This window comes from Melozone crissalis, unplaced genomic scaffold (genome assembly GCF_028551555.1).
Source record: "Melozone crissalis strain CALT ecotype California unplaced genomic scaffold, PUWL_Pcris_2 ptg000008l_1, whole genome shotgun sequence".
NCBI lineage: Eukaryota > Metazoa > Chordata > Aves > Passeriformes > Passerellidae > Melozone > Melozone crissalis.
The window spans coordinates 11,011,355-11,036,708 of record NW_026535786.1 but is presented as its reverse complement, the minus strand read 5'-3'; the positions used below and the strand labels follow the sequence as shown (position 1 = coordinate 11,036,708).

Genomic DNA, 25,354 nt, shown 5'->3' with positions numbered 1-25,354 from the left:
GGCTGAGCTGATGTTGCACCTTTGTTTAAACAGGTGCTTTTCCTCCTCTCTTTATTCAATTTCTTCAGTAGTCCATGAGCAATGCAGATCTCAACTCTGCAGAAGAGATTTTTTACTTACTTTCTTTGAAACTTTTAAAAAACACTTTGCAAATATTTCTGCTTTCTTTGCAAATGTCTTCTCTCTCCTTTGCCTTTACCACTGGCAAACTCTGTCCTTGCTGATACCAAAGAGCAGAACTGGAGCCAGCCAGGCCTACAGCTGTTACTGGTATTTGGAGAGTGCACTGCCTAGAGTTTGGAGTCTTGCAGAGAGGGAGGAACTCCACCTACCACTGCCAATGCCACCACGTCCTTACAATCTGTTTTGCAGAGCTTAGCAAAGCACAGTCTGAGAAAAATCTCTAGTACAGAGGATTATTGGGAAAACAACTCCTGTGGTGGTTATACACACACAGGGATCCAACCTACCCCTTGCTGACACCATGAGGGGTAGCTCATGCAGGAGCCCTTTACTGCATAAGGAGGTCACACACACACAACCCCCAACTCCTATGCCTATGTGTACACACACTCTGGGTAGAAATGACACATACTGTCACTTTTGACTCAATATCCACTGTTATTTTTATTCCACTTTCTTAACAACTCTTCTGTTCCTTTAAAATGTTCTTTATGAGATTTAAACAGTAATACCTGTGATGGTATTACAGACAGTAATACCTGTCTGGCTACTAGAGAGCATTTGGAAGGAGGTGGCTGTCTTCCAAGAGAATTTAGACAGGAAAAAAACCCACTTTTCTACAAAACACATCTATTTATTATTTATCTCTCTGGCTTAAACATCCCCTTCTCTGCTTGGAGCAGCAGATGTCAAAGGTCCCAGTCATTTTTTTTTTTTCTTCACAAAATGGAGGGGTAGTGGTTATTCAGGCTGGAGCTTGGTGGTGTGCATCCTTCCGTTTAGCTTGTGATCAGCTCACTGCTTGAGCACTGAGAACTGCTGGCTTCCAGGGACACAAATCACCTCTGGATGTGCCTCTTGCCTGTCTCTGGGCCAGCTGATGAGTGGATCTGTGGGCTGGGGAAAGATCTCAACACAGGACAGCACCCAGATACTGTGTGCCTTGTCACCAAGTCCTGGGGGCTGCAGAGCCCTGCGAAGAGGTGCTCCCTTCCCCAGTGCCTCCTGCCCACCGGCAGCTGGTCACTGTGCTGGCAGTAGGAGATGGAGATAGGACTGAGGCAGGTGAATCACACACACCAAGCCTGCCACTTTGTTTTTGTGGCTCCTACATTTATTTAATTCTGTTTCACTGGGAGTTAGACTGGATTGGGTGCTCAAGTGTAGCTTTCCAATCAGTGCCAAGCCCAGAACCTCAGAGGTGTTTACATGCCTGCTTTCACAAAACAGCTGCTGGAGGCAGTAGGAGTCAGGACACCCTTTGTCATTGTGAGCCCCTGTGCTGTTCTGAGGGATCTGGCTGTCCCCTGGAACTGCTGTGGATCTGCTGTGAACAAACAAATGTCAGCTGGGATTGTTCAACAGGCACTGCCTGTACTTTTTGAGACCCATGGAAAGAAATGAACGGCAGCTCAGTGCCAGAATGATTCACATTCTTGCTCCAGCTCTTGTTTGCTTGTTTGTCCAGGTGCATTTATGCATTTTTCTCAACTGCTGGCACCAGCAGCTCTGACCTGAACAAAGCCCACAGAGAGGGAAGGGAGAGAGAGGAGTTGTATCTGCCCATTACATGTGTGTGCATGAGAGGGTAAAAGAAAGCCCCAAAACTGTTTCCTTGTCATGGTCAGCCTGTACTAAAGCGAAGGAAGATATTACCAGGCTCTACATGTTTAAGAGCTCAGTTAGGTACTGAAGAATTTTGATATGAAATTACCTTGATACTAAAATTGAAAAACTCCTTATTTTGAGAATGAATAATTTCAAGAACCAAGTTCTCCTTTCAATTATGGTAAGATACTCAGGGAAAAGTTCAGTACAATCAGTGGACTAACATACATAAAAATAGCATGTGGAAAGAAGGCCCCAAACCAGATAGTGTGTGTTCCCATCACCCAGGGCTCGAGCACAGCCTTTTGGTAGCTAGGCAAGACCCTGTAGGACTTCAGCCATGCAGATTTTCACCTGTCTGACCAATACTTAACCCTCATTTCCTCCGCTGGTGAGGGTGTGAGTAGGTTGGCCTTGAACTGTAGCACAGAGCAATGTGATACAGCTGGGGTGAGTTGCAGCTGTTCAATTTTCTCTTCAAACTGAAATGTCTGTAGGGTAGAGGCAAAGTGAGGAGTCCAGCTCTGCCTGCTCCCTGTGCTTTCCTCTTCTGTGAGGGAGCAGTGAGCTATGCAAATATACTGAATTTGTACAAAGCCTGGTCTCCATTTCAGGACTGAGACCTGCCTTGGGTGCTAGAGACTTAGCAAGCCTGGGGACAGTATTACCACAAGGGCTCACAGTGAGCTCCAGCTGGGTGCACATGCCAAGGGGTCATGGGACAATCCAGCTGGGGGCCAAACAATGGGACTTGGGCTGCAACTGGCCCAGGGAGCAGGGGCAGTGCAGTGAGCAGGAAACAAGCTGCTGGTTGGCAAAATAAAAGGCACATTTGTCTGAATGACGCTGCTCCATCCACAGGGGAGTAGGAGAGCAGTGAGGCCAGAGAATCCAGAAGGACTTGGATTGGCTGGGGAGCATCCTGGATGGTACAACCCTGTGCCTGCAGCACTATAAATCCAGGAAAGAGGTGGAGGGAAGGAAACCTTGGGGCTTTGTGTCTGCTTCCTGGGAGAAACAGCAACAACAGCAGGTGTTCTGGAGACTTTGGAAGGAGAGGAGCAGCCCTCCCAAGGAAGCCACTCCTTTGGGGTTCTCCCATGAAAATGTGGACTCCCTTCCTCCTGAGCTGCCTGCTCTACACCCTGGGGATAGTGGCACAACCGTAAGTGCCAGTTAAAAATCTAGTGATTGATAAGAATGCTGAGGGAGGGGCTAAGATAACAGGGAGAGAGTGTGGGACCCTGTGAGCTCCTGGAAGGAGGGTGGGGTGCAGAGCCTTGTTATGAATGCAGGGCCCTCCTGAAGGTGGGAACCTCTCCCATGGACATCTCTGCAGTACAAGAACTAGGTGAGCACTGGTGGTGGGAACAAGAGTGAAGGAGTGCAGGATGAGGTGGGGTGAAGGGAAATATATAGATTAAAGTGAAGGGCAAATGAAATCGGCTGCAAGGCAGGGGATGGATAAGCAGGAACCAATCTGCTGTCAGGGTAGTGGAGGAGCCATGTCAAAGCAATAAGGGCAAATTCTGTTCTGTCACCTGAAAGTATTCATCTTGTGTTTATCTGAAATGAACTCTATACTTTCCATCCCCGTGTGCAAGGTTCTCACTCTGGCAATCTGTCCCAGTCTCCCCAGCAGAGCAGCACCTCCTAGACTCAGAGAGATGGCAAACTCTCCTGTTTCCTCAGGCCAGCCTTGTAGTGCCAAGAGTGGGCGAGAGGGCTCCCGAGATGTGATGATATCTTGTTTCCCCACTGCAGGAGGTACCTGATCATCATTCCAGCTGCCCTGCCCTACCCCTCATTCCAGAGGGCATGCTTGGACCTTCGTGGGGCTGAAAAGCCTATTCGTGTGGCTTTAACCCTTGTGCACCCATCTGGCAACCTCAGCCTCTACCGCAAGGTCGTCCGGAACAACTGGATCTTCGAGTGCACCAGATTCCAGGTCAGAGACATACTTGGCAGGGACCCCTTGCTGGCAGCTCACAGCCTCCTCATTTGCCTCTCACCAAAGAGAGAGAGAATGAGGAAGACAGAAGATAAGGGGACATGGAGAGAAGTGAATGCAAAATCACAGGGAGGGTTTAGTGGCAGCCTGGTGGCTTTGCTCCTTGCCTTTGTCCGTCTGCATGGCACTCTTCCTGTGGGATATCCTGCTGGCACACTGGGGAAAGGCTGCCTGGCCAGGGAGCAAAGGTCTGAGGAGGGTGGATAGCTTAGAAGCACCCAAGTGGCAGTCGTGCAGCTTATTGTCTCCCCTGAGGAGCATGCAATGTCACAGCGTGTTGTTTGTGAATCTGTGATGCAGAAAGAGTCACACCTCTCATCTCAGACAGCTTCCCTCATGTCTGCTTCTTTCCAAGCTTCTCTTTCTGGGCTTGAAAGTGTACTGGAGGATTAGGAAAGACATGGGAGGGTGTACACACAAGTTCAGCATAAATCTTTCTTATTTGCCAAACTCATGATCCTTATTTTCTTAGTTTGCACTGATAATAAGATGGGATTTCAGTCTCTCTGCCCCTCACACTCTAGAAAATGGAATTCTCATCACCATAGATGTTTTCTTCCCTTGAGTTAAATCTTTTCCATCTTGCTCCATGCAGATTCTAACAGTGGTCCCACGAAGGAGTAAACAATTTTCTGTGTCAGAACAGACTCCTTTTTCTCTTGTTCAAGATCCATCCCAGCTGCTAAGCCCTGTTCTCTGTGCTTCCACAGACACAGCCTTTGGCCACTGAGGGGACACCATGTGCTGGCCTCCAGAGTAAGAGGGCAAAGAGTCTGGCCTTGCAGTGCAGCTGAAGCCAGAAGAGCACTGCTCTGATGCCTGCTAACCTCATGGCTCTCCTGTTCTGTGTCCCAGGTGCCTCGACCTGCAGGCAGCCAGGAGGTGGCCACTGTGCACCTGCACATCTCCAATGGCCACTACTTCAGTGCAAGTGAAGAGAAAAGGGTCCTGATCCGCAGGGCTGAACCAGGCACCTTCATTCAGATGGATAAGCCCATCTACAATCCAGGACAGACAGGTGAGCAAAGCACAGAGCACCCTGACAGTGGTCCTGCCTTGACCTCCCAGGCTTGGTTCCCAATTTCCCGTCAGTGGAGTGCTAAGCACTTTGTGCCATGTGGCCTCCATGGGGACAGAGCTGCAGTGAGGGATCCCATGTTTTGGCAGCAGGAGGGGCCTGGGAGGGGAGGCCTGACATGCTCTAGGAGCAGAGCTGGCTTGGAAAAGGGAGCAGACTTGAACATGGTCTCCTTGGCCAGGGCTAGGTGGGACTGGTGTGCCTACACTGCAGACAAGGAAATGTAAGGGTAACTCTGGCTGTAGCCCATGGAAAACCCCTCAATTGTGAAGCAGCTGTGCTGCTGCCACGTGCTTGGGGCAAGCAGAGGTGAGTGGGGCTGAGCAAAGGGTGAGAGGGGCTGCAGGGCAGGCATGGGGCTGCCACTAGGGCTGGGTGTGAGCTGTGGTTCTGGGGTGAGACAAGAGTGGGGCAAGTCCATTCCCATGTACACTCTGTCTGTAATGTGCTTTACTCAATTTTCTCCCTCCAGTGAAATTCAGGATTGTGACACTGACTGAAGATTTTGTTCCTGTTAACAGCAAGGTAAAGCCTGTCTAAGTGGAGGCAAGGAAGTCTCCAGGCTTCAGGTGGTTCTGCTTCCTCTACCAACCCCATGCCAGGGAGAAACAGCAACAACAGCAGGTGTCCTGGAGACTTTGGAAGGCGAGGAGAGGCACCCTACTTTCTGGGACAGTCCCAGCACCCAGGGTGGTCAATGCCAACCCTTGAGTAAACCAAATTTGAACAGCAATTCCTGTTGGCTGATGGCTCTGCTGTTGCTGTTGTAGGATTGCTGCTGGTTGATGGGAGGGTTGGATGGTGTTTGGGGAGTGTGCCAGCATTCCCAGCTAGCTGAGCTACCTGAGTGCACCTGCCCTTGCCAAAAAAGCAGGCAGGGCTTCTGGGGAGCAGTCTGTGGGTTGCTGACTGTGGGCATAATTATCAGACAAAGTTGTGCACAGACATCACAAGACTCAAAGATCCCCTCCCACAGCTCTGGAAAGCTCAGTGATTTGTGCAGTGTGTGGCACCTGAGGGTGGCAGGAGAGCCTGAAGCAAACTGCAACATTTTAAGAAAAACTAATTAATATGGGGAAGGATTCACAGGAAGTGATCATTGAAAAAATGAGAGAAAACAGTATAACCAAATTATACTGACGTGCTGCTGGCAGCAGCTCATTGTCCCCTTGTCAAGGGAGTGAAAGGTTGCCAGAGACTTACATATGTGGTGGCCAGGAAACTGCAAGGCTAGCGCCATTCCTCAGTAAGCAATTATATCTGCAGCCAGCAGCTATAGCCATTTCACTCCTCAGTCCTCAAGCAATTTAGGGAGAGCCAACAGGAATTCATGCCATGACAATTAAAATACTGAAGGGCACACATTAGGGGAGTTGGACCAAATCCTTCTAGACTAAAATAAAGGGAGAGATCCTTCCAGCTTCTTTATTACTGACTTAATTTCCTCTTTCTTGGGCTATTGGTGAGGTTCTAGGATCAAACACTCTTTTCTTCTCCCCAAAGGGAAGGCATATACCTTATATTAATAAGATAATGAAGTATAAACAATACATTTGCTTCCATGCCTACAATTGGCTCATGTACATATTTGACTGTAAAGGCTTGATGTCTGTGTGTGAGTACAAACAAATTAACATTGTAACTGTTAATTATGCTGTGATGGAAATTCAAAGAGATTGTGTTTAGCCAAAGCTATTATAAAGGCTTGAGTGCACTGCAGCACTGAAGCTATAATATCTAGTTTGTAAAATAGATGAGTTGAAGTTAATATGGGTGGTGTTCACCAGAAAGGTAATCTGCACTTTTTTTTTATTTCAGTGAAAACAGAGCTGCCTCTGATAACTTGTATCAGAGTTCTCTGATACGCTTTCTATCAGAGTGGAAAGCTTAGAATGATGAATAATATGAATTACATGTCAATTGCATGTTTACAGTCTGGTTACTCTCCCGAGCCCTGCTCCTCCCTCTTAATGTGTTGTGATCCCAAACTCTTCACCAATACTGCCTCTTGGATAATAGATGCAGTGATATAAGGACAAACAGAGAATTAATGGCCCTAGAAGGGCTGAAGGGTATCCTCTCTTGTCTCTGCCTGTTACTGTCAGCTGCAGTCAGCATTAATTCATAACTTCCAGCTTTACCTCCTATGCCAGGGATTTTAAAGGAAGATTTTCTGAGTATTCTTCCTATAGGTGATGCAGTTTTGCTAATTATTGGGATATATTACAAAACTGGGGCCATTTAATATTTGTGAACTTGGGATGATGATATTTAAAAGTCTTCTAACTCTTCCCCATTTTATTAGAGCAAATTCTAGATTTCATCATTGTCAAATACCTACCAAAATGCATCTTAAATATTCAGGAATCAAAAAGCAAATCTGAAGAATACCATAGATTTTTTACTATTCCTTACTATTGCAAAGTAGCTGCCCTGCTTTCCGTAGGATCAAGCTTCTTGTACCATAATGTTGGTCATAGCACAGGGACTGGGTGGGTAAGAGAAATTTATGTGCAGGTTGCTGTGTCATGACAGTTTTTGATGTGCTGTCTGTTTGCTTTGCAGTACTCCATGGTGGAAATCAAGGTGGGTGTTCCAGACTCCTCGGGTGTTATGAGGGAAGGTATTTCAGTATGGATAGTGGCTAGGATGCTGTCTTACTGGTTCAAGTTGCTTTTCTTAGGCTCTATGCATGCACATTTTCTGTCCAAATGCTTCTTGTTAACAAGACTTGATGATACAAATGGTTTGACGTCATCCATTTCTACATTCAGGAATGTAGGCCAGGCTTTAGCTAAATTTTTATAGTCCATCTTTACTGGAGGCTGGAGGGTCTAAATGTCAGAACCTTCCATACCTTCTTTTTCCATGGCTGTGCAGAGCAGAGCAAACCTGGGTGGGTTGGGTTCACCTCTGTTGGTGCTCCAGCATCACCATCTGGGCTAAAACCAGCAGGAGCCTGTGAAAGCCTCTGAAATGTCTGACATGCCTTTGAATCCAGTGGGCTCTGGGTGGAGAACAGCCAGCATTGCTGATGACTGCCTCTTCTTTCCTTCCCTCGCACTGCAGGACCCGAACCAAAACCGCATCGGCCAGTGGCTGGATGTGAGACCAAAACAGGGCATTGCAGATCTCTCTTTCCAGTTAGCTGATGAACTCTCCCTGGGGACTTACACCATCAGTGCTCAGTCCTTTAAGTCCAGCTCAGTCCAGTCCAGCACCTTTCAGGTGAAGGAACGTGGTAAGGAGAATGAAGAAAGGGATGGAAGAAGTTTGATGCTTGTTTGTTGCTTGTCTGTCTGTATAACAATGTAAAGCCACATGTTGTAAAATGGGATTTACTGACTGAGAGCTATGACTGAACACAAATTTATGGGCAATATAGAAATGAACACAAGGGAGATTGTGCTGGAGATTTCTGGAGAAGGTACCTTCTGGCAGATTGAGAATACACTAAAGACCTCTGCAAGACTGTTGGGGGAAAAAAAAGGATTCTTTCTTTGGTTTCCCTGTTTTTAATTAATACTTGCTTTTACCTCATTAGCATGTTCCTTCATGGGAACATACTCTTCTCTTTTGTGATCCTGTGCCCAGGTAGTCTTCTGCCCTTGTGGAATAACTCTGAGGTTTTTGTTCCAGTGTTGCAAAAGTTCGATGTTTTCTTTGAGGGACCAGCTCAGATTTATGCTTCAGATAAAACCATCCCACTGCAAGTGTGTGGCAGGTAAGGAGAATGTTCAGGGGAAAGATTCCATCAAAACTGTGTCTCTCCTTCCATATGTCTCCTGTCTCTTCAGTCCATCAAAGACAGGCGGCTCAAGAAGGGTCAAACAGAGCCATTCCTTTAGAAGAATCCCAAATAGTTCAAGAGTTAAGCTACACAGGAGAGAGAACATCCAGCTATAGGGAGACTTGCCCTAGGCCACAGATACCCTCCTCTGGAGGATGTGTCTGTCCAGCATTGAAAGATCTCATGTGGGAAAAACACTTACCAGATAAGGGACAGACATGTGGAGGTAAAGGAGCAGGAGCTGGCATTTCTTTAGGAGTTTATGCCTTTCCTTCTCACTTATATGCTAGTGAACTTGTTACCTTAGAAGCAGTAGATAAATTTCCCTAGTTATGTGGTTATCAGCAAAAAGGGAGCAGATGAGGGTGGGAAGGAGGGCAGAACCTCTGACACAAAGTATAAACACAAAGAAGGGAGGACAGTGAGCTCAAAATCTGGTGAGCTCATTTGTATTTGGGGCTGCATTGTCTGGAGACTTTTGGTGTCTCTTTTGCCACTGACTGGTCTGACATAATTTCTCATTAATTGGGACAGTTACAATCAGGTCATATGAGGCTGTAGTAGTAAATAGTGCACACCACTCCACATCACCAGGATGGGTCACAGACATCAAGTTTTTACTGATACTGTTGGGAGCATTGCTCCTAAGGGCAAGTCAGAGAGGAGTCAAAGCAAGAAAAGGCAGCAAAGCAGGCAGAGGAAATACCTAAAAGTCTAAATCAGCAGGGCAGGTCTGACGATGGAAACAAGAGCCCTGATCATGAGATAAACCCATAGTGAGGCTAGTCTGAGGTCACTCTGTGGCTCTATTACTGCAGTTTGCTGTCTGCAGGGACACCCATTTCTGCTGCTTTCCCCTCCAAACTAATATCTTCACTGGGTGGATAAATCAGGTCCACCACTGTGTCTGCCTGCAATTCCAGGACAGCAAGTGCCCGGAAGTGGGAGAGGCTGTGGGTCTGCTCCTGCCTGTTTCTGCATCTATTCCTTTACTCCTGCATCTGTTGGATGACAGACCACACTATTGCACCCCCAAAGTACTCAAAGTGCTTTATTTTAATTTGTGCCTGCCTGCTTGCCAGCTGCAGTAAGACCTTCATCACTAAAGGCACATGTGTGGAGTGATGTGCTGGACAGAGCAGGCAGTGCCTCTGCCCAGAAGCTCCTGTGGCCTTCTCCCTGCAGGTACAGTTTTGGGAAAGCAGTGCGAGGGACCGTGCGCGTGGCTCTGTGCCAGAAAGTGAGGAGGTGGCCCCAGAGTGCCAGCAAGGACATCTGCAGGGAATACCGTGGTGCCGTGAGTAAAACCCTGGAGGCATATGGGCTCTAAAGAAGCACCACAGAGGATGCAGTGCCAAGGGCTGAGTGAACAGAATGAACTGCTCAGAGCAGTCTGACCTTGAATGAGCTGAACTGCTCCAGTCTGACCTTGAATGTTTCTGGGAATGAAGCATCCACCACCTCCCTGGGGAACATGTTCCAGTGTTTCACGAGTTCTGCATTATTATTTGTTGCAGTTGATAGTTATGACAGAATGACTAATCCCTTGTACTTCTGGCCCCTTCTCTTCTCCCCAGCCCCAAATAATAGCTGTCATTCCCTATTGCAGACAGCAAGCAATGGGTGCTTCACCCCTTCTGTCAGCACATCAATCTTCAATCTGACTCCCAGCGAGGAAGACAGCAAACTTTATGCAGAAGCCTCTCTCATGGAGATGGGCACAGGTACCCAGGGGCTCAGCAGGGAAAGAACAGGGGCAAGAGGACCCATTCTGGGGGTTTGAGGATTAGAGAGGGCACACATCCCCCTCTCCTCTTCCCTGCTGTTGGGATCATCATGGGACGTGGAGAGCTACTCTGCCAGCAGCAGGAGGATGAGGAGTGGCTGGGAGCTGGATGAGTGGTGTGGGTCCACGAGGCTTGCAGACAGCGTAACTAAAGAAGGAGCTGCCACAGGAGGAGCCTCCAACCATGAAGTATGCTGGTTTTGGGGAGGAAGTTACAGACACTGCTAAGAAGGTTGGGAATAACAAAGTGAGATTAAACTACAGTGCAGTAGTCACCTCTGGTGCTGATCCTGCTTCCCTTGCACTCTGCATTTCAACAGGGGTGCAGATCAACACCTCCAGGCAAATCCTCATCTCCAGGACAGCTGCCAGGGCAGTATTTGAGACACCCAATGAATATTACATCCCTGGAGTACCGTACAGGGGAAAGGTGATTTTCTTCCCTTGCTTTTTTGCTCCCTTTCATTTGCCAAGGAATATGGCATGTGGTAAATCTAACTGGCCCAAAGCATTTCCTGCTCCTCAGACAGAGTACTTTACCTTGCACTGTGTCTCATTGCTTCACAGTGTAGCTACAGCTGCTGCACTTCAGGTTCCCTGTTGTGTTTGCACCTCCCGTGTCTGCTGAGAGCAATGAGTGGTGTCTCAGCAGGGATGCTGGGATGCAAGGATGTCTCAGCTGTAGGCTAGGAGAGAAACTCCTCATGTTCTAGCCACACACACCTTTTGGAGCAGACAGATGTGAGCCACGCTCAGCTTCATATCAGAGATGAGGGAGTTGTACAATTCTCCTGTCTTGTTGGGGCCAGACCGAAGTCTGTAGGTGACCTACACAGGAAGGTCTATGCTTGTCAGAGATAGGAAGGTTTTGGGTATGACTTTGGAAGAAACATCTGACTTTGGCTTTCCTGCCTCACCCTGTTGTCACCAGATTAAGGTTCAGGATCACTATGGAACTGGTATGAAGAACAGGAAAGTTTTTCTTGTGATAAGGTTCATGAGGCGTCGATTTATCAAAACGTACATCACAGATGACAGTGGAATAGCATCGTTCAACCTTGACACTACTGCCTGGAACAGCTCATCAGTCTCTCTGGAGGTAAACACCACCTCTCCATATGGGACAGTGAGAGTCCCTGAGCTCTCCCTGTGCTCCCCCCTCTGCCCTGCAGCCCCCCTGCCAGCTCAGCCTGGGCTCACCACACAGCTCTGCAGAGAGCCAGCTGGAAGGCACCAAGCCAACAGCGTTTGCAAACCAAGCTGATGGCAGCCTAACAAAGCACTGAAGCATGAACTCCTCATTTCTGTGTGTCTCTGTGCCCTTCCAGGGGAGGTTCACTCTGGAGGAGTTCATGCGCGCTCCTCGAAGGCCTGACTTCCCTTACACGAATGCTTACCATCACCTGCAGCCCTTCCATGTCACAACCAAGAGCTTCCTGGACATACACCCACCCATGGAAACACTGCCCTGTGGGCTGAAGCACAATGTCCAGGTGACCTTCACACTCATCAGGGATGACCTGGGAGAAGACACCAGCCGTATAAGTTTTGCATATTATGTGAGTAAGGGTGGTAGACTACCTGGGGGGAAAGGCGGCACTGACAGGACCGGACCTCAATGGAAAGCTGAGGATGTAATTTAGATCATCCATGGAGGGAGAGGCTAAACCTTGTTCTCAGGGGACTGGGTGAATGCTACCTCTGGTAGGGCTCAGCCTGGTCACACTGTGATCCTGGTGCTGGGGTTCCAGTCACCTCCGTGGATAGGAGGAGGTTTCTGTCTTTGTAACCCATCACCCCCTTAGCCTCTGCCAAGGCTGCAGCTGGAAGTTTATTCTCCCTTTAAAACAGGTGCAGTATCCCTTTTCCACTCTGGTTATCAAACAGCTGCTCAGTGGATTTTGGTGTGTTCCAGAGGCCAGCCTACCAGAGGAGAAGCACTTTAGTTATCACTCACCAATCTGCAGTGAACCCACTACCCATACATTGTCCTCACTGAACAGACTTGACCAGAGACTCCTGTGTTAAAGCCTCTCCTCCCAGCTGTGATGTCTGCAAATCTCCTCAAGTCTGGGATTGGACTGACCCCACAGTTAATTTTGGGGGCTTTATTTTGCTTTTGAGAACCAGAGGCATGTAGGTAAGTGTGGATGCACTCTGGTGGCAAACAGCAATCTGCTCATCCTATGTCCCTCCTCCTGCAGGTCACTGGCAAGTCTGGAATTGTTGTCAGGGGCCAGAGGATTATCCAGATGGGGAAACTGAACAGTAAGTCATGGCAGGGAAGTGGAAATGGTTGCACCCAGTTGGTTTCTAGGTTGGTCATGAGAATTGCTGGAGTTTCTCCCAAATTTCTTCAATCTATAGTTCTGGAGCAGTCAGCAAAGAGGACAGAGGCAGGCTGAAGAAGCAATTGTGTCAAATGTGAAAGAGGGCAAAAAGACAGAATGAAAAAATGATGGGAAGAGAGACTTGGGAGGATGTAGGGGAAGATGGAATACATAGGGTCAGAGAATGGAGGGAGAGGGCAGACAGTGCAGCAGCATGAATTGATTTGACATTTTGAGAGTATATAGCACAAAAAGAAGGGAAGAGAGGTCTCAGTGGGCCTATGGTGAAAATATTCTGCCTTTCCTTCTTCAGTGCTGAAGGGCTCGTTCTCCATCCCTTTGACCTTCACTGCCGATTTGTCCCCGTCACCTTCCTTAGTGGTGTACTCCATCTTCCCCAACGGAGGGGTCACAGCTGACAGCATCCGCTTGGATGTTGCCTTGTGCTTCCAAAACCAGGTGAGACTCACCTCTGTGGCTTGGGGAGAGCTGGTGAACAGAGTCAGGAGGCTTGAGGGAAGGAGACCCTCAGATCCTTCCAAGAGAGAACTGGGCAGAAGAGATGGAAGGGGTATCTGCAGCACAGTGCCCAGAGACCAGGAAAGCTTCAGCAGCGACTTCTGATAGCAGTGGCTGAGCAGGGGAGATGCCAGTCTTCCTCTTTCTGCCTGTGCCATCTGTCTGTCATCCTCCTCACTCCTCTTTCTTTTTCATATTCCTTTCCTGGTGTGTTGCTCCAGGTCAAGGTAGGATTCCCAGGTAAAGAAGCCCAGGCAGGGTCAGCAGTGCAGCTCCAGCTGCAGGCAGCGCCTGGCTCCTTGTGTGCAGTCCAGGCAGTGGATGAAAACATGTTCTCCACCAGACCAGACCATGAGCTGACCAGCCAAATGGTGAGTGTCAGTGCAACCAGGCAAAACCTCAGGAGTGATGGATGAGCTGGGCGAGGCAGGCAGGGGCTGTGGCAAGGGGAGCTGGAGGCCAATGAATGAGGAGGTCTGTGTGTGAAGGAGAAAGCAGGGCCTGCCTGGGAAGAAGGACAGGAACTGATGTGCATGCTAGGGGAGGATGGAGTGAAGCATCTGGAGGTATCTGCTCCTTGCCCAATCCTTCCCTGCCTGTGAGTTTGCCTAGGTCTATAGTTTGTTCCCTGCTGCCTACCGACATGGATACCCTGCCCAAGTAGAAGAGCATCCAGATCGCTGTGCGCAGCCTCAGTCCTTGTCGTCTCTGCTAGGAGGAAGGCCACAGCATTCCTTTCAGCCTGACATCTTCAACCTCTTCCGGGTAATCACCTCATGATGTTTCCCAGAGCTGGTGCAATTATGAACATCAGAGGTATTTTCTCCCCAAGCAGTCTGAGAGGCTTTTCCTCCTCTAGACTGACCCTGCTGTCTGCCCTGACTGAACTGTGTTGTCTCAAAAGGTGTACAACCCCATTGAGTAGGAATATCCATATTTCCCTCCACATGTGCACAAAGCAAGGTGATGAAATCTTGGACCATCAAACTCCATTTTTTTTTACTTGAATGGGAATGAGGAATGAGTTCCTGGGCTGTGTACTGTTAGTCTACAGTATTAGAAAAAAGAGAGACAGGGACCAATCCCAAGCATTAGACCATGGGTTGTTGCCATGGCTTAGTTGTTAGCGGCTTTTTGCCACTATTTTGGGCAGGTCCCAGGCAGATCTCCTTCATGCTTCCCTCAGCACTGTGTCTGCTTGGGCCAGTGCTGCTCTGGGCTGCCTGGGCACTGCATTGTCTCTGTTTTTCCAGAGTAATTTGAAGAGCAGCAGTCAGTCTTCCCCACTCACAGATGCTTTTTTGCCTCCCCTGCTCTTCCTCTTTTCCTAATAGAACATGGGACTGAAAGTCTTCTCAAACCTTGTAATCAAGAAGCCCTCTCAATGCTCCCGTCGGATGGATAGGAGGCCAATCATAGGTGAGCTGCACTTTGAGCCTACCTGGGACATGAGCTCTTTGGGGTTTGTTGGTAGTGAATATTGTCTCTCTTAGGAGTACTGGGTGCTGCTGCCACAGTCCACCAGACTTAGTAGGAGTGACCCAGTCCCCATAAAAAAGGGCTCTGAAGAACATCACTACCTGGATGATCCCTGACACTAAAGGATGACACTCCTTTTCCTCACAGACAAACCCAAGCAGGGCCCAGGATCTGTTTCCCAGTGTCTATTCCCAATCCTCAGGCTGTACTGAGACCCAGCTTCTGTCCCCATTGGTAGCCACAGAGACAGCCTCATGTTCTTCCTCTGTGTCTTAGTTTGCACTTGATAACTGTACTAAGCTGGCTCATGTGCCTGCCTCTGTTTAAACCATTGCTTGCTTTGCATTGAGCTTTGTGCAGCAAGCAAACAGTTCTAGTACTCACAGAATTATAGAAGTGTTGGTTAAAATGGCTCTCTGGAGGTTCTCAGTCTCTTAAGCAAAATCTCTGGGTCACATCAGGAAAGGACTTTGTCTAACCAAGTCTTGGAAATCTTGCAATCAGCTCACTGCAAGCTGCTTCTCCTGCTATCACTCTTTTCCCTTCATTTCTAATCTCTCCCATGAAGTCAGTCCAGTCCCTTGTGCTTTCCTCTGCCAGACTCTCCCATGTCTCTCTTACTGCTTGCTTTGCCTCCAGCCCCACTGCAAGACTGTCTATGGTTGGCAGGATTCACCTCTCCCACTCTGGTGGGACTCTTTGCTCTTTCCTTCAGGGGTGCCTTCTACAGAAGACCAAAGAATCAATGAGGAACAACCCCAATTTACGGCTCACAGAAGATCTCACCACTATTTTCCTGAAACTTGGATCTGGAATCTGTACTCTGTTGGGTAAGTGATTTCTGACTTTACAAATGGACAGAAGGATGACCCTTTGCTGTGGAGACTTGGTTGCCTTGAGTTTGTGTAAAAGAGGTGCAAAGAGACCTCTGCATGCAAATTATGGGGCTCTTCCCTGCATTTGTAGAGTGTCAAACTAGTAGACTTTGAGGTGCAGAACTGAAGTGTACACAGATTTAAGGAACAGGAGTACACTTCCACACCAAACCACCATGAGTGTACAGAGCTGGAACGCTTGGGCAGTGTCTTGCTCAGAAGAAGGACATAAAGCCTTTACTGATGGCATTTAAAGAGGGTTTATGGCTCTGGGGAAAAAATTGCTGAGAAGTGCCTTGCTGTGAGCCACTGGAGCAAAAGTTATTGGCAATACAGCAGAAGTTGATCCAAGCATGAGGACCTGTGTCACCTCCCTTAGCAGGGCCATGAGCACTCCTCATTGCACCTCCTTCCCTCTCCCATAGCAGATAAATCTCTTCAGGCAAGTTCTCTCTTCCTCCCAGCTCCAATGGCAGCAGGAATGTCTCAGTCACAGCACCTGCTGCTGCTGCAGAGTGGAAAGTCAAGATGTTCTGCTTGGCTGGGAGGGGGTTTGGCCTTGCCCCAGCCATGAGCCTCAGAACAGTTCAGCCCTTCTTTGTGGACATGACGCTGCCATATTCCGTCATCCGTGGAGAGACCTTCCTGATGAAAGCCACTGTCTTCAGCTACCTGCAGCAGTGCATGCAGGTGTGTCACTGTGTGGGACAGGCCTACTCTGCCCTCCAGTTTCAGAACTCATGGTGCCAAGCCATGTCATCTGAGCTGCCCAGTCACTCACCTGCATCTGTCATTCCCGCAGATCCAGGTGGCCCTGGCTAAATCCTCAGACTTCCAGGTGGAGCCATGTCTGACTTGCAGGGACAAGGAGTGTCTGTGTGCAGAGGAGTCCAAGACCTTCACGTGGAATGTGACAGCAGTCCAACTGGGTATAGCAGCAAAAAGGGACTGGTGATGGGGAACCCTAAAACTGAAAGAGTGTGGGAGGCCCAGAGAAGCTGGCAGAGCCAGGTCTCCTCTGGATCCTGAAGTCTGTCCTTAATGGTGCAAACATGCAATCCATTCTGTTTGCTTTCTTTCTCTCTTCTTAGACAGACTCATGAGAGAGGGCAGAAACTCCTGAAGAGAGGGATGTGGGGCCAGCTGGGGAGGAGGAGGCTGTGTGGATGTGGGTGGGGGAATTTTGTATTGCTGGTCCTGTGCTTCATATGCAATGGGAAGGGCATGCTGGGCTCTGAGGGTTGCTGGACCCTCTGTTGTTCAAATCATATTGCAGTGCAGTGAAGTCACTGCTGGGGAGATATTACTGAGTTTCCTCATGCTCAGGGTGTCTAAACAAGCTGTCAGCACTGGCTGGCTCACCTTTACTGGCCAAACCACCGAGGCCATGAAGCCCAACAACCCAAAGCATTTCAGGTCACTATGGGTTAAAGAAAGTTTACTCCATTTGGCCGCAGGTATAAGAAAAGGACTCTGTTGAATTTATTTGCTAGGGACTCTGAACATCTCAGTGAGGACAGAGGTGCTGGACCCCACGTCACGGTGTGGGGGCAGGAAGCCCTTGCCAGCTGCCGTGAGGGGGAGACACACACTGACCAAACACTTGCTGGTCCAGGTCAGTACAAGAATAGCTGCATTTCTGTCTATGATATCCCTGCCCAAGGGGGAAGGCAGCCTGACGTGGGCTAAATAGTTTTATCACCTCAGATTTTGGCCAGCAATAGCATACCAAAGCTGTGTCTTAGTTCACTTTATTTCTCCCAGGACCTAGCCAAGCCTGTTCTTGCAGTACTCTTTCTTGAGCTGCATTCCCATGTCTGTGTTCTCCCTGTACCTTTCCCTGCTTTTCATGCTGTACCTGAGCTTTTGTATGTGCTCACTGGCCAGAGAGCCCTGTCCCTCGGGCTAGCTTTTGATCCTTTGAGCAGTGAAGCAGGCAGACCTGCCAAAAAGGAGGAGGGTGGAGTCCCTGACCTCTGAATTCAGACTTGAACTTTCTCTGAAATGTTGGTGTCATTTGGGAATTTTATGTGTATTTTTGTTTCTCCTGTCCCACATGCATGTTTGTGCCCTGGCAGCCAGAGGGTGTGTTAGTGGAGAAGTCCTACAGCTCCCTTCTGTGCCCAAGAGGAGGTATGTGCCTGAGACGAGGTATGTGCACAGCCTCAATGGCTTCTGCAGCCTGAAATAAATATACCTGAAAGTAGAACTAAACTGTGGGAGGGCTCATGACAGAATGTTTTGAAATTATTTTTCACATAGGAAATTTCACTTCCTATCAGCCACGAATGAATAAGAAATATTACTCCCACATGCACTGTCCTACATGTATTTGCTGCTGAGTATAAGTGGCAAAATCCTGCTCTGTAGTCTCCTTCCCACAGTGCGACTCTGAGATGTTCCTGGGGCTTGAGGAACACCAGTGAGAGGTGCTCCAACCCTCCCAGCCCAGCCCTGCAGCACTGTGCTTCTTGCCAGGATGTCCTCCCTTGAGTGATGTCCAGCTGTGATTTGTCTGAGCCTCCTGAAGTGCAGTGAATTGAGCTGAAGTGAAGCTTGGTGGGCCCTTGGCCCCACCAGCAGCTCTCATGTATGGCCTAATCTGAAAAGATTCCAGGCAATGCACTCGGTGCAAAGACCAGGACAGTCAGTGTGAGCAGGATGTAGGCAGTGTCCCACTTAGTTGGGCAAGTCTTGTCTCTCCAGTTAGGGGCTTTTGGCTTGGTTTTTCATGCTACACCTTTTATCCTGCTCTTCTCAGGAAACGTGGCTGAAGAACCCGTGTCCCTTCGCCTCCCTGACAATGTAGTCAAGGCTTCTGCCAGGGCTTCCATTTCCATCACAGGTGAGTGACTTCTACTGTGGGCTCACAGAGTGCTGGTCTGTGTCAGAGCAAGGCTTAACTTGGTGTCAGAGGATCCACTTGGCATGAAACTGCCCAGAAGAGAGGATGCTGTGTTTCTATTCCCTGTAAACACCAAGCTTTCAGATTTTTGGCTTTAATGGAAGAGTAATCTGCACAGGAGAATAATCCTTCTTTTTCTAGCTAGGATTTTGGAGCAGAGACTTTGGACCTTGGCTATTTCTGTGTAGATACAAACAGTAAAGCTCAAAACCATGCTACAGCAGAAGGTCCTGGAGAGAAGAAATCTTTCTTAGCATTATAAAGCTGCAAATGAGCACTTTGGAGAGGGTACTGGGACTGGCCATACCTACCATTAAATACATCTATTTGTTTTGCAGGCCAGACTGGTATGAAGCCAGGCCTGGCATAAGTAGCCATAAATACTGTGCAACAGAACTCCAACAGAGGAAAACACAAGGCTTTTCTGACTGGCTGGAGGATGTATGGACACCCTCACACTATCTGACTAGCACCCCTGCTGGCTTCTTCACATTTTCATGCTTGACATATGGCCAGGTAGAACAGGCCTGGCTAAAGACCTGGCATTTCAGCCTTTCCCTGAGTGCTGCTACATTTGCTTGTCTATATGACACAGACTGAGCAGGTGCAGCTTGCTGACAGCCCTTTACAAACAGTATTTGTTATAGCTGGAGCTCTTCAGAATGCAAAAGCTGATAAGGGGAACTTATCTCTGGGGACTCCATAGAGTTGTCATGATGCCAAGCTGGAAAGAGGCAAAACAGTCACCACTCTCCATCTTGCACTCAGTTGTTTACTTCTCTTTCCTCCTTTCTCCGGTGCTTTCTCCCTGCTGAGATAAAGCACTGTTACCCCTGGCCTGGCTGAAAAGGCACCTCAAATAATATTTACACTGTCTTTGTTTTTTGCACCCTTGGATAGGTGACCTCATGGGGTTGGCACTGCAGAACCTGGACCACCTGGTGCAGCTGCCCCGCGGCTGTGGGGAGCAGAACATGGTGCTGTTTGCCCCCGTTGTCTATGTGCTGCAGTACCTGGAGAGGACGAGGCAGCTGAGCCCTGAGATCAAGGCCAGGGCAGCAGGATTCCTGCGCAATGGTGAGTGCAACAGAGCCACCCTGCCCCTCTGTCTTCCCCTGTGTCCAGCACACCAGGAACTCTTGCCCTTCGCCCACTCTGTCAGCACTGTCCCCTCTGTGTTACTGTGCCACATTAATCACTGTTCCCATCTCCCCAGGGTATCAGACACAACTTCTGTACAAGCACAGGGATGGCTCCTACAGCTTCTTTGGGCAGAAGGATGGAGAAGGAAACACTTGGTAAGCGCTGCAAACATCCCTCACTTCTGATGGGTTAGAGCACCTCATGGATCTGAGGAAGCTGACAAGATGTTCCTTCTTTGGGATGGAGACAGAAGGAACTCTCTGACAGGGACAGTCTGAGGCACCTGAGCCACTTGAAAAAGCAGTCAGGAAGGGCAGCAGAGTTTTTGGGAAAGTGGAACAGCAAAGATGTGGTCCCAGGGAATGAAAGATCTTTTTCTTTGTCTCTATGCCCCTGCTGTTGGCCCACAGACAACATCAGGTCATGCTGCTGATGACCTGGCAGCCAAGAGGGGTACACATGTCTGGAAAAAAATCAGGTGAGATCTATAAAAAATCCTCTCCTCAGTGAGTGGAGGGGAGCTGCCTTGGCACAACTTACACCTATGGTGCTTAGCTAAGATGAATGGAGAAAAGAAGGGAGGAAGAAAAGGGAGAATTCCAGATTGTCTCAGTGATTTGGAGGACATGAAGTGGAACAGGTAAAAGTAGAAGGAGTGGGAGGGTGAAATTACTGGGTAAAGTACTAAGTAGTATGCAAGTAATATATCTGTGGAGACAGAAGCAGGGAGAGGAGCCATTGGGGTGAGTCCTGTGGACCATTTACACTTTTAGATTGACTTTCTTTTTGAAAATTACTCTTTTTTTGTACCCCCACTATGTCACTAGTTCAGGGGCAAGTGCCAGGAGACCTCTGACTTTCTCTTTGCTTTTTTTTTTTTGTTTGCTTGCCTCTTTTTCTCACAACTCATCCTCTTCCTAGGTTGACAGCTTTTGTACTCAAGAATTTTGGCCAAGCCAGAAAATACATCTACGTAGATGACAAGAACATCCAGGATGCCCTGCGCTGGCTAGAGCAAAACCAGCTCCCCAGTGGCTGCTTTGCCACCAAAGGGAACTTTTTCCACTCCTCCCTAAAGGTAATGGTGGGCCAGGGCAGGTAGCACTGCTGGGAAATGCCTGGAGAGATTTTTGACAGCAGAAGATTGTGGGATCCCAAAGGATCCTAGAAAGTAATTCTGCAACCTGTGCAAGCCCTAAAGAGAGGGGAAACATGAGAGGAATGCTTTTCCTTCTGAGGAGTGGGCCCTCCTAACACCCTGTAAGAGTGAAAGATGTGTTCCCCTCACAGGGCAGCATGGATGATGAAGTCTCTCTGGGGGCCTATGTCGCTGCAGCACTGCTGGAAATGGGTCTGCCCCTGCAGGTGAGCATGCTCTGCTCCCTCCTGCTCCCTCCTGCTCCCTCCTGCTCTCCTGGGCAACACCACGGGGGTGTGCCAGCTGGTGATTCTGGTCTTCTCCAGGCCATGAACTGGGAGGGAGCTTCTGGGAATGAGTCAATGTTTGGTCAAATGAAGTCATTCCTCAAAAGAGCCAGTGAGTGTTGTGAAACTGGCCTGATGCAGTATAGTGCTTGGTGGGAATGGCTCCCAGTGCACATCAGGGCTGCACTGCCTGTTTTCTGAAACAGTCTGTAAATTATTTGTTTTCTTTGGAGCTATGTTGGGAAGACATAGTGTGGCTCCTAGCCCCCTATTTCACCCCTGTCAGAGTTTGGCACGTTGTCTCCTCCCAACACAGGCCAAGCTGATGCAGACTACTCTCCGCTGCCTGCAGAAGGTGGTTCACAACATCACCAACATCTACACAGAAGCCTTGCTGGCCTATGCTTTTGCCCTGGCTGGGGACTATGAGACAACCCAGGAGCTGCTGTACAAACTGGAGGAACAGGCCATCAAATCAGGTGCTGCCTGCTGGGATTCCGGACCAATGTGTGCCCAGCTACAGCAGTTGAAAATTATACATGTATTTATAGATACTCCTTGTATTTGTGCAGTAACTGCATTGTGTTACTGAAAATACAGTAAGGTATTTCACAAACTGTGAGAATGACTTAGAAATAGTTTCCTCAAACTGGAGGATTTCAGGATCCCTTTGAGGGAGGAGGTAGAAGTCTGTCAGCTAAAATGAGGTGAAGCCTTAGAGAATAAATTCAAGAAAGCAATCCTGGCCTGAGTATAGGGAATGTACTGAAGGAGCCCTGAAAGCACTGTGGGGTTTGTTTCCTCCAAAACCCAAATTATGCCCTCCCTCAATAGCCTTCATAATCCTTTTCCTTCTGCAGGAGGACAAATCCACTGGAGCCCCAAGCCAAGCTCTCCAGCCTCCACAGACTTCTGGCCTGGCACGCAGTCAGTGGACATAGAGCTGACAGCCTACGTGCTCCTGGCGTACCTGTCCAAGGCCCGCGTGCACGCCGGTGACATGACAACTGCAGCTGCCATTGTGGCCTGGCTGACCCGGCAGCAAAATGCCCACGGGGGCTTTGCCTCCACCCAGGTAACAGCAGCTCCTGTGGAGCCTTTTATGGCCTAGCCTGGCAGCACAAGTCCTGTCGAGGAATTCCTGTTCCAAGCCGGTGCCATTACGGCTGGTGCCTTCAGAGGAGCCGTCTCTCCCTCTGCAGGACACGGCTGTTGCCTTGCAAGCCTTAGCGAAGTACGCAGCGAGGGCGTTCAGCACCTCGGGGCAGGCCGTGCTGAGGGTGCGGTCCCAGAGGGCCTTTGGGAAGGCGTTCCCGGTGAGCCGGCAGAGGCGGCTGCTGGTGCAGCAGGCGGCCCTGGTGGAGATCCCGGGGCAGCTCCTGCTGCAGGCCCACGGCAGCGGCTGCGTCTTGGCTCAGGTGAGCAGGTGGGATGAGCGTGGGGAAGGGAGGACTCTGCCTCTTTTCTCCTGCATGAGATCATGCCTGGCCTGTGTTTTCTGCTCCTGGCCCTTATCCTGCAGACAGTGCTGAGGTACCACGAGCTTTCCCCACGGACTCCCGTGACCTTCACGCTGCGTGTCAGCACGGAGCTGAACAACTGCAGCCAGGCGAACCCGCGCCTCCTCACCGTCCGCATCCTCACCAGGTGACTCCAAGGGCTGCTTCCTGCTCCGGCAAGATGGAGTGAGCCTGGGGACTGCAGCCAGGAGGGTCTCAGGGCTCTGATGGAGAGACCCGGCCCTTGGGGTGAACAGGATGGAGGGAGAATCGGACAGGTGGAAGGCTTGGAGGGGAAGGTGCTGGCTAACTCCTGTGAGAGGGAGTAGTGGCTGCCATGGCCCCAGTCCCACATGGGACACCTGGCTCAGGGCGTGATACTGGAGGGAAGAGGGGCTGGGAGGGCACTGTCCTCACAGAGTCAGACCCTCTGTCTGCTTTTTCTTCTCCAGCTACATCGGGAGCAGAGTCACATCCAACATGGTGATCATAGAGGTCTCCCTGCTATCCGGATTCATCGTGACTTCCAGATCCAGAATGTTGGTAAGAACTTTGGAATAAAAAAACCCAGCTGTGGTAAATGGATCCTGCCTGCTTGCTGCTGTTGAGAATTGTTCATTTCGGGCCAGGCAGTAGCTAAACTTGTAGCTAATTTTGGTGCAATTGCAACCTTTGCTGTTGCAATTGCACCAAAACTTCCTGTTTTCCTACAGCCCCCACAAGGGAGATCATCGGTGGTTCAGCTTCTCCCACTGGCAGTATTTGGACTTGGGCCAGAAACAAGGTGTACTGCTGGGTGTGCTGACACCAGGATCTGTTTGTCAGAAAGTCTAAGACAGGATTTCTCAGAGATACTCTAGCTCTAGCTAAAAAGATTCTTTTGTTTTCCAATTAAATCATAAATTAAATCACAGCCCTCATGCAGGTCTTTAAAAGCAGTTGAAGACTCAGTGAGATGAAATAAGAACCTCTACTGGTGCCTGCACCCATCTGCTCACCAACCTAACAGTCGTACATACTACTCACACAGCCTTTGGTCTCCAGAGGGGGAGATTTCTCTGCCCTGGGCAGGGTCAATGGGGTTCACACATGAGATGCTCACAAGGGATGTCCAAGAGAGACTAGCAAAGATAAAACCACTGAAAAATGCACAGTTCCACACAGAGTCCAGAGTCTATACCTTCCCTCCGTAAAACACTGGCTCTCTCAGGTCAGGAATGCCTAAGGAAAATGCTCACAAATTTCATTCCTTTGTTGTTTCCTATCCTAGCTGGAGAACAGAACCATTGTTAAGAAAATAGAAGTGAAAGCTAATGTGGTCTACATTTATCTGGAGAAGGTAAGTGAGAACAAAAGCGTTTGGTGAGAGCAAAAGGTCAGAGGACAAGGAGCTGTGTGAGAAGCCTGAGGCTGGTCTAGGTAAGAAAAAGAGCACTGGTAGAATTGGGGGCAGAGGAAGTTGGCCCAATTTCATTGTCATTGGATTAGAATATTCCTACACAATACTGTGAAAACTCCTAGCACAATACTGTGTGCTATCCCTCACACAATACTCCATTTTAAAGTCTAGAGTCTCTAATGGATTGGAGAAATGTGGTGCAGGAAAACATTCAAATCAGGGAAGATGAAGATGCTGTGACTTTTCTCCCCATTCCTTGCTAATTTCCTTCCATCTCCACTAGCTCAATGATGAATCTCAGACTTTCACTCTGCAACTGGAACAAGTAATTCAGGTGAAGAACTTGAAACCAGCCAGCATCAAAATCTATGATTACTACCAGCCAGGTGCGTTGCAGATTTCCTATTATTTGGGGGTGGGGAGGTGGGTTCCTGATTCTCTGGCTGGGAAGAGACATGCAGCCTTCTCTGTGTGCATCCATGTGTAATCACCTTCCTCATTTCCTTTTGCAGAGGAGCGAGCCTTGGCTGAATACAGGGCTGTCTGTAGTTGAGGTAGGCAGCAAGTTCCTGTGTGACACCAACAGTGGCATGAGGAAATGGTGGGTCTTGGGCAGGAAACATGGAATATAAGCAAAGACAGGAAGGGGAATGGTAAGCAGTGGGGAATATGTACCCAGCTAGAAACATGAAGTATCTGTTTCTAGGTCTATGGATCAGGTTATTTTAATGCTCTATCTCCTCCTGTGCATGTCTGCACCTGGAGGGGCAGAGTTTTGTACATGAGCAGAGGTAGAGAATTTATTTTTCCCTGCTGCTCTTAAATGTAATTTTCCTGGCTTGGGAGAAAAACAGTAAACCTGAATAATCATTCAATCAGACAGTTCTAGTCTTCTACTTTTAATAAGATGCCACACACAGTCTGAGCCTTCCAGGAACTAACTGCTCAGCAGGAAATTCCAAGCATTTTCTCTTTTCTTCGTATCTCCATGAGGTGACAGTTGGCAGGGGTGGCAAAGGACTGATGGGAGAGTCTGCAGAGGAGGGATCTATCCTTGTTCCTGTGAAGACAATAGAGGACAAAAAAAAAAAAAGAGTTCATGAAGTATTAAAACTAACTACTGGGAACTTAGGGGCCTTTTTTGTACCTTGTGGCTGAATGGCACTGTCAGGCCAATAAGGACAGAGCTCTTATCACCCAGAGGGTGTTTGGGCACTGGAATAGGTTTCCCTGGGAAGCAGTTACAGCACCAAAACTGATGGAGTTCAAGAAGCATTTGGACAACGCTGTGAGGCACATGGTGTGACTCTTGGGGCTGTCCTGT

At 48.9% G+C, this 25,354-nt stretch overlaps 1 protein-coding gene across 1 annotated transcript; it reads left to right on the top strand.

The window, feature by feature from the left end:
• The first annotated feature begins 2,897 nt into the window (after positions 1-2,897).
• LOC128933088 (alpha-2-macroglobulin-like protein 1) lies at positions 2,898-24,583 on the top strand. The gene is given in 34 exon segments (XM_054269960.1): positions 2,898-2,956; positions 3,556-3,739; positions 4,658-4,820; positions 5,353-5,405; positions 7,446-7,466; positions 7,950-8,121; positions 8,520-8,604; positions 9,856-9,967; positions 10,280-10,394; positions 10,777-10,886; positions 11,388-11,555; positions 12,661-12,728; positions 13,050-13,245; positions 13,527-13,676; positions 13,918-14,070; positions 14,640-14,724; positions 15,500-15,614; positions 16,124-16,349; positions 16,462-16,588; positions 17,153-17,274; positions 17,738-17,792; positions 18,421-18,504; positions 19,465-19,641; positions 19,781-19,862; positions 20,629-20,785; positions 20,998-21,072; positions 21,449-21,611; positions 21,993-22,207; positions 22,335-22,550; positions 22,655-22,779; positions 23,084-23,174; positions 23,902-23,970; positions 24,314-24,416; positions 24,543-24,583. Coding segments are annotated over 34 exon segments (4,137 nt in total).
• The last annotated feature ends 771 nt before the right edge of the window (positions 24,584-25,354 follow it).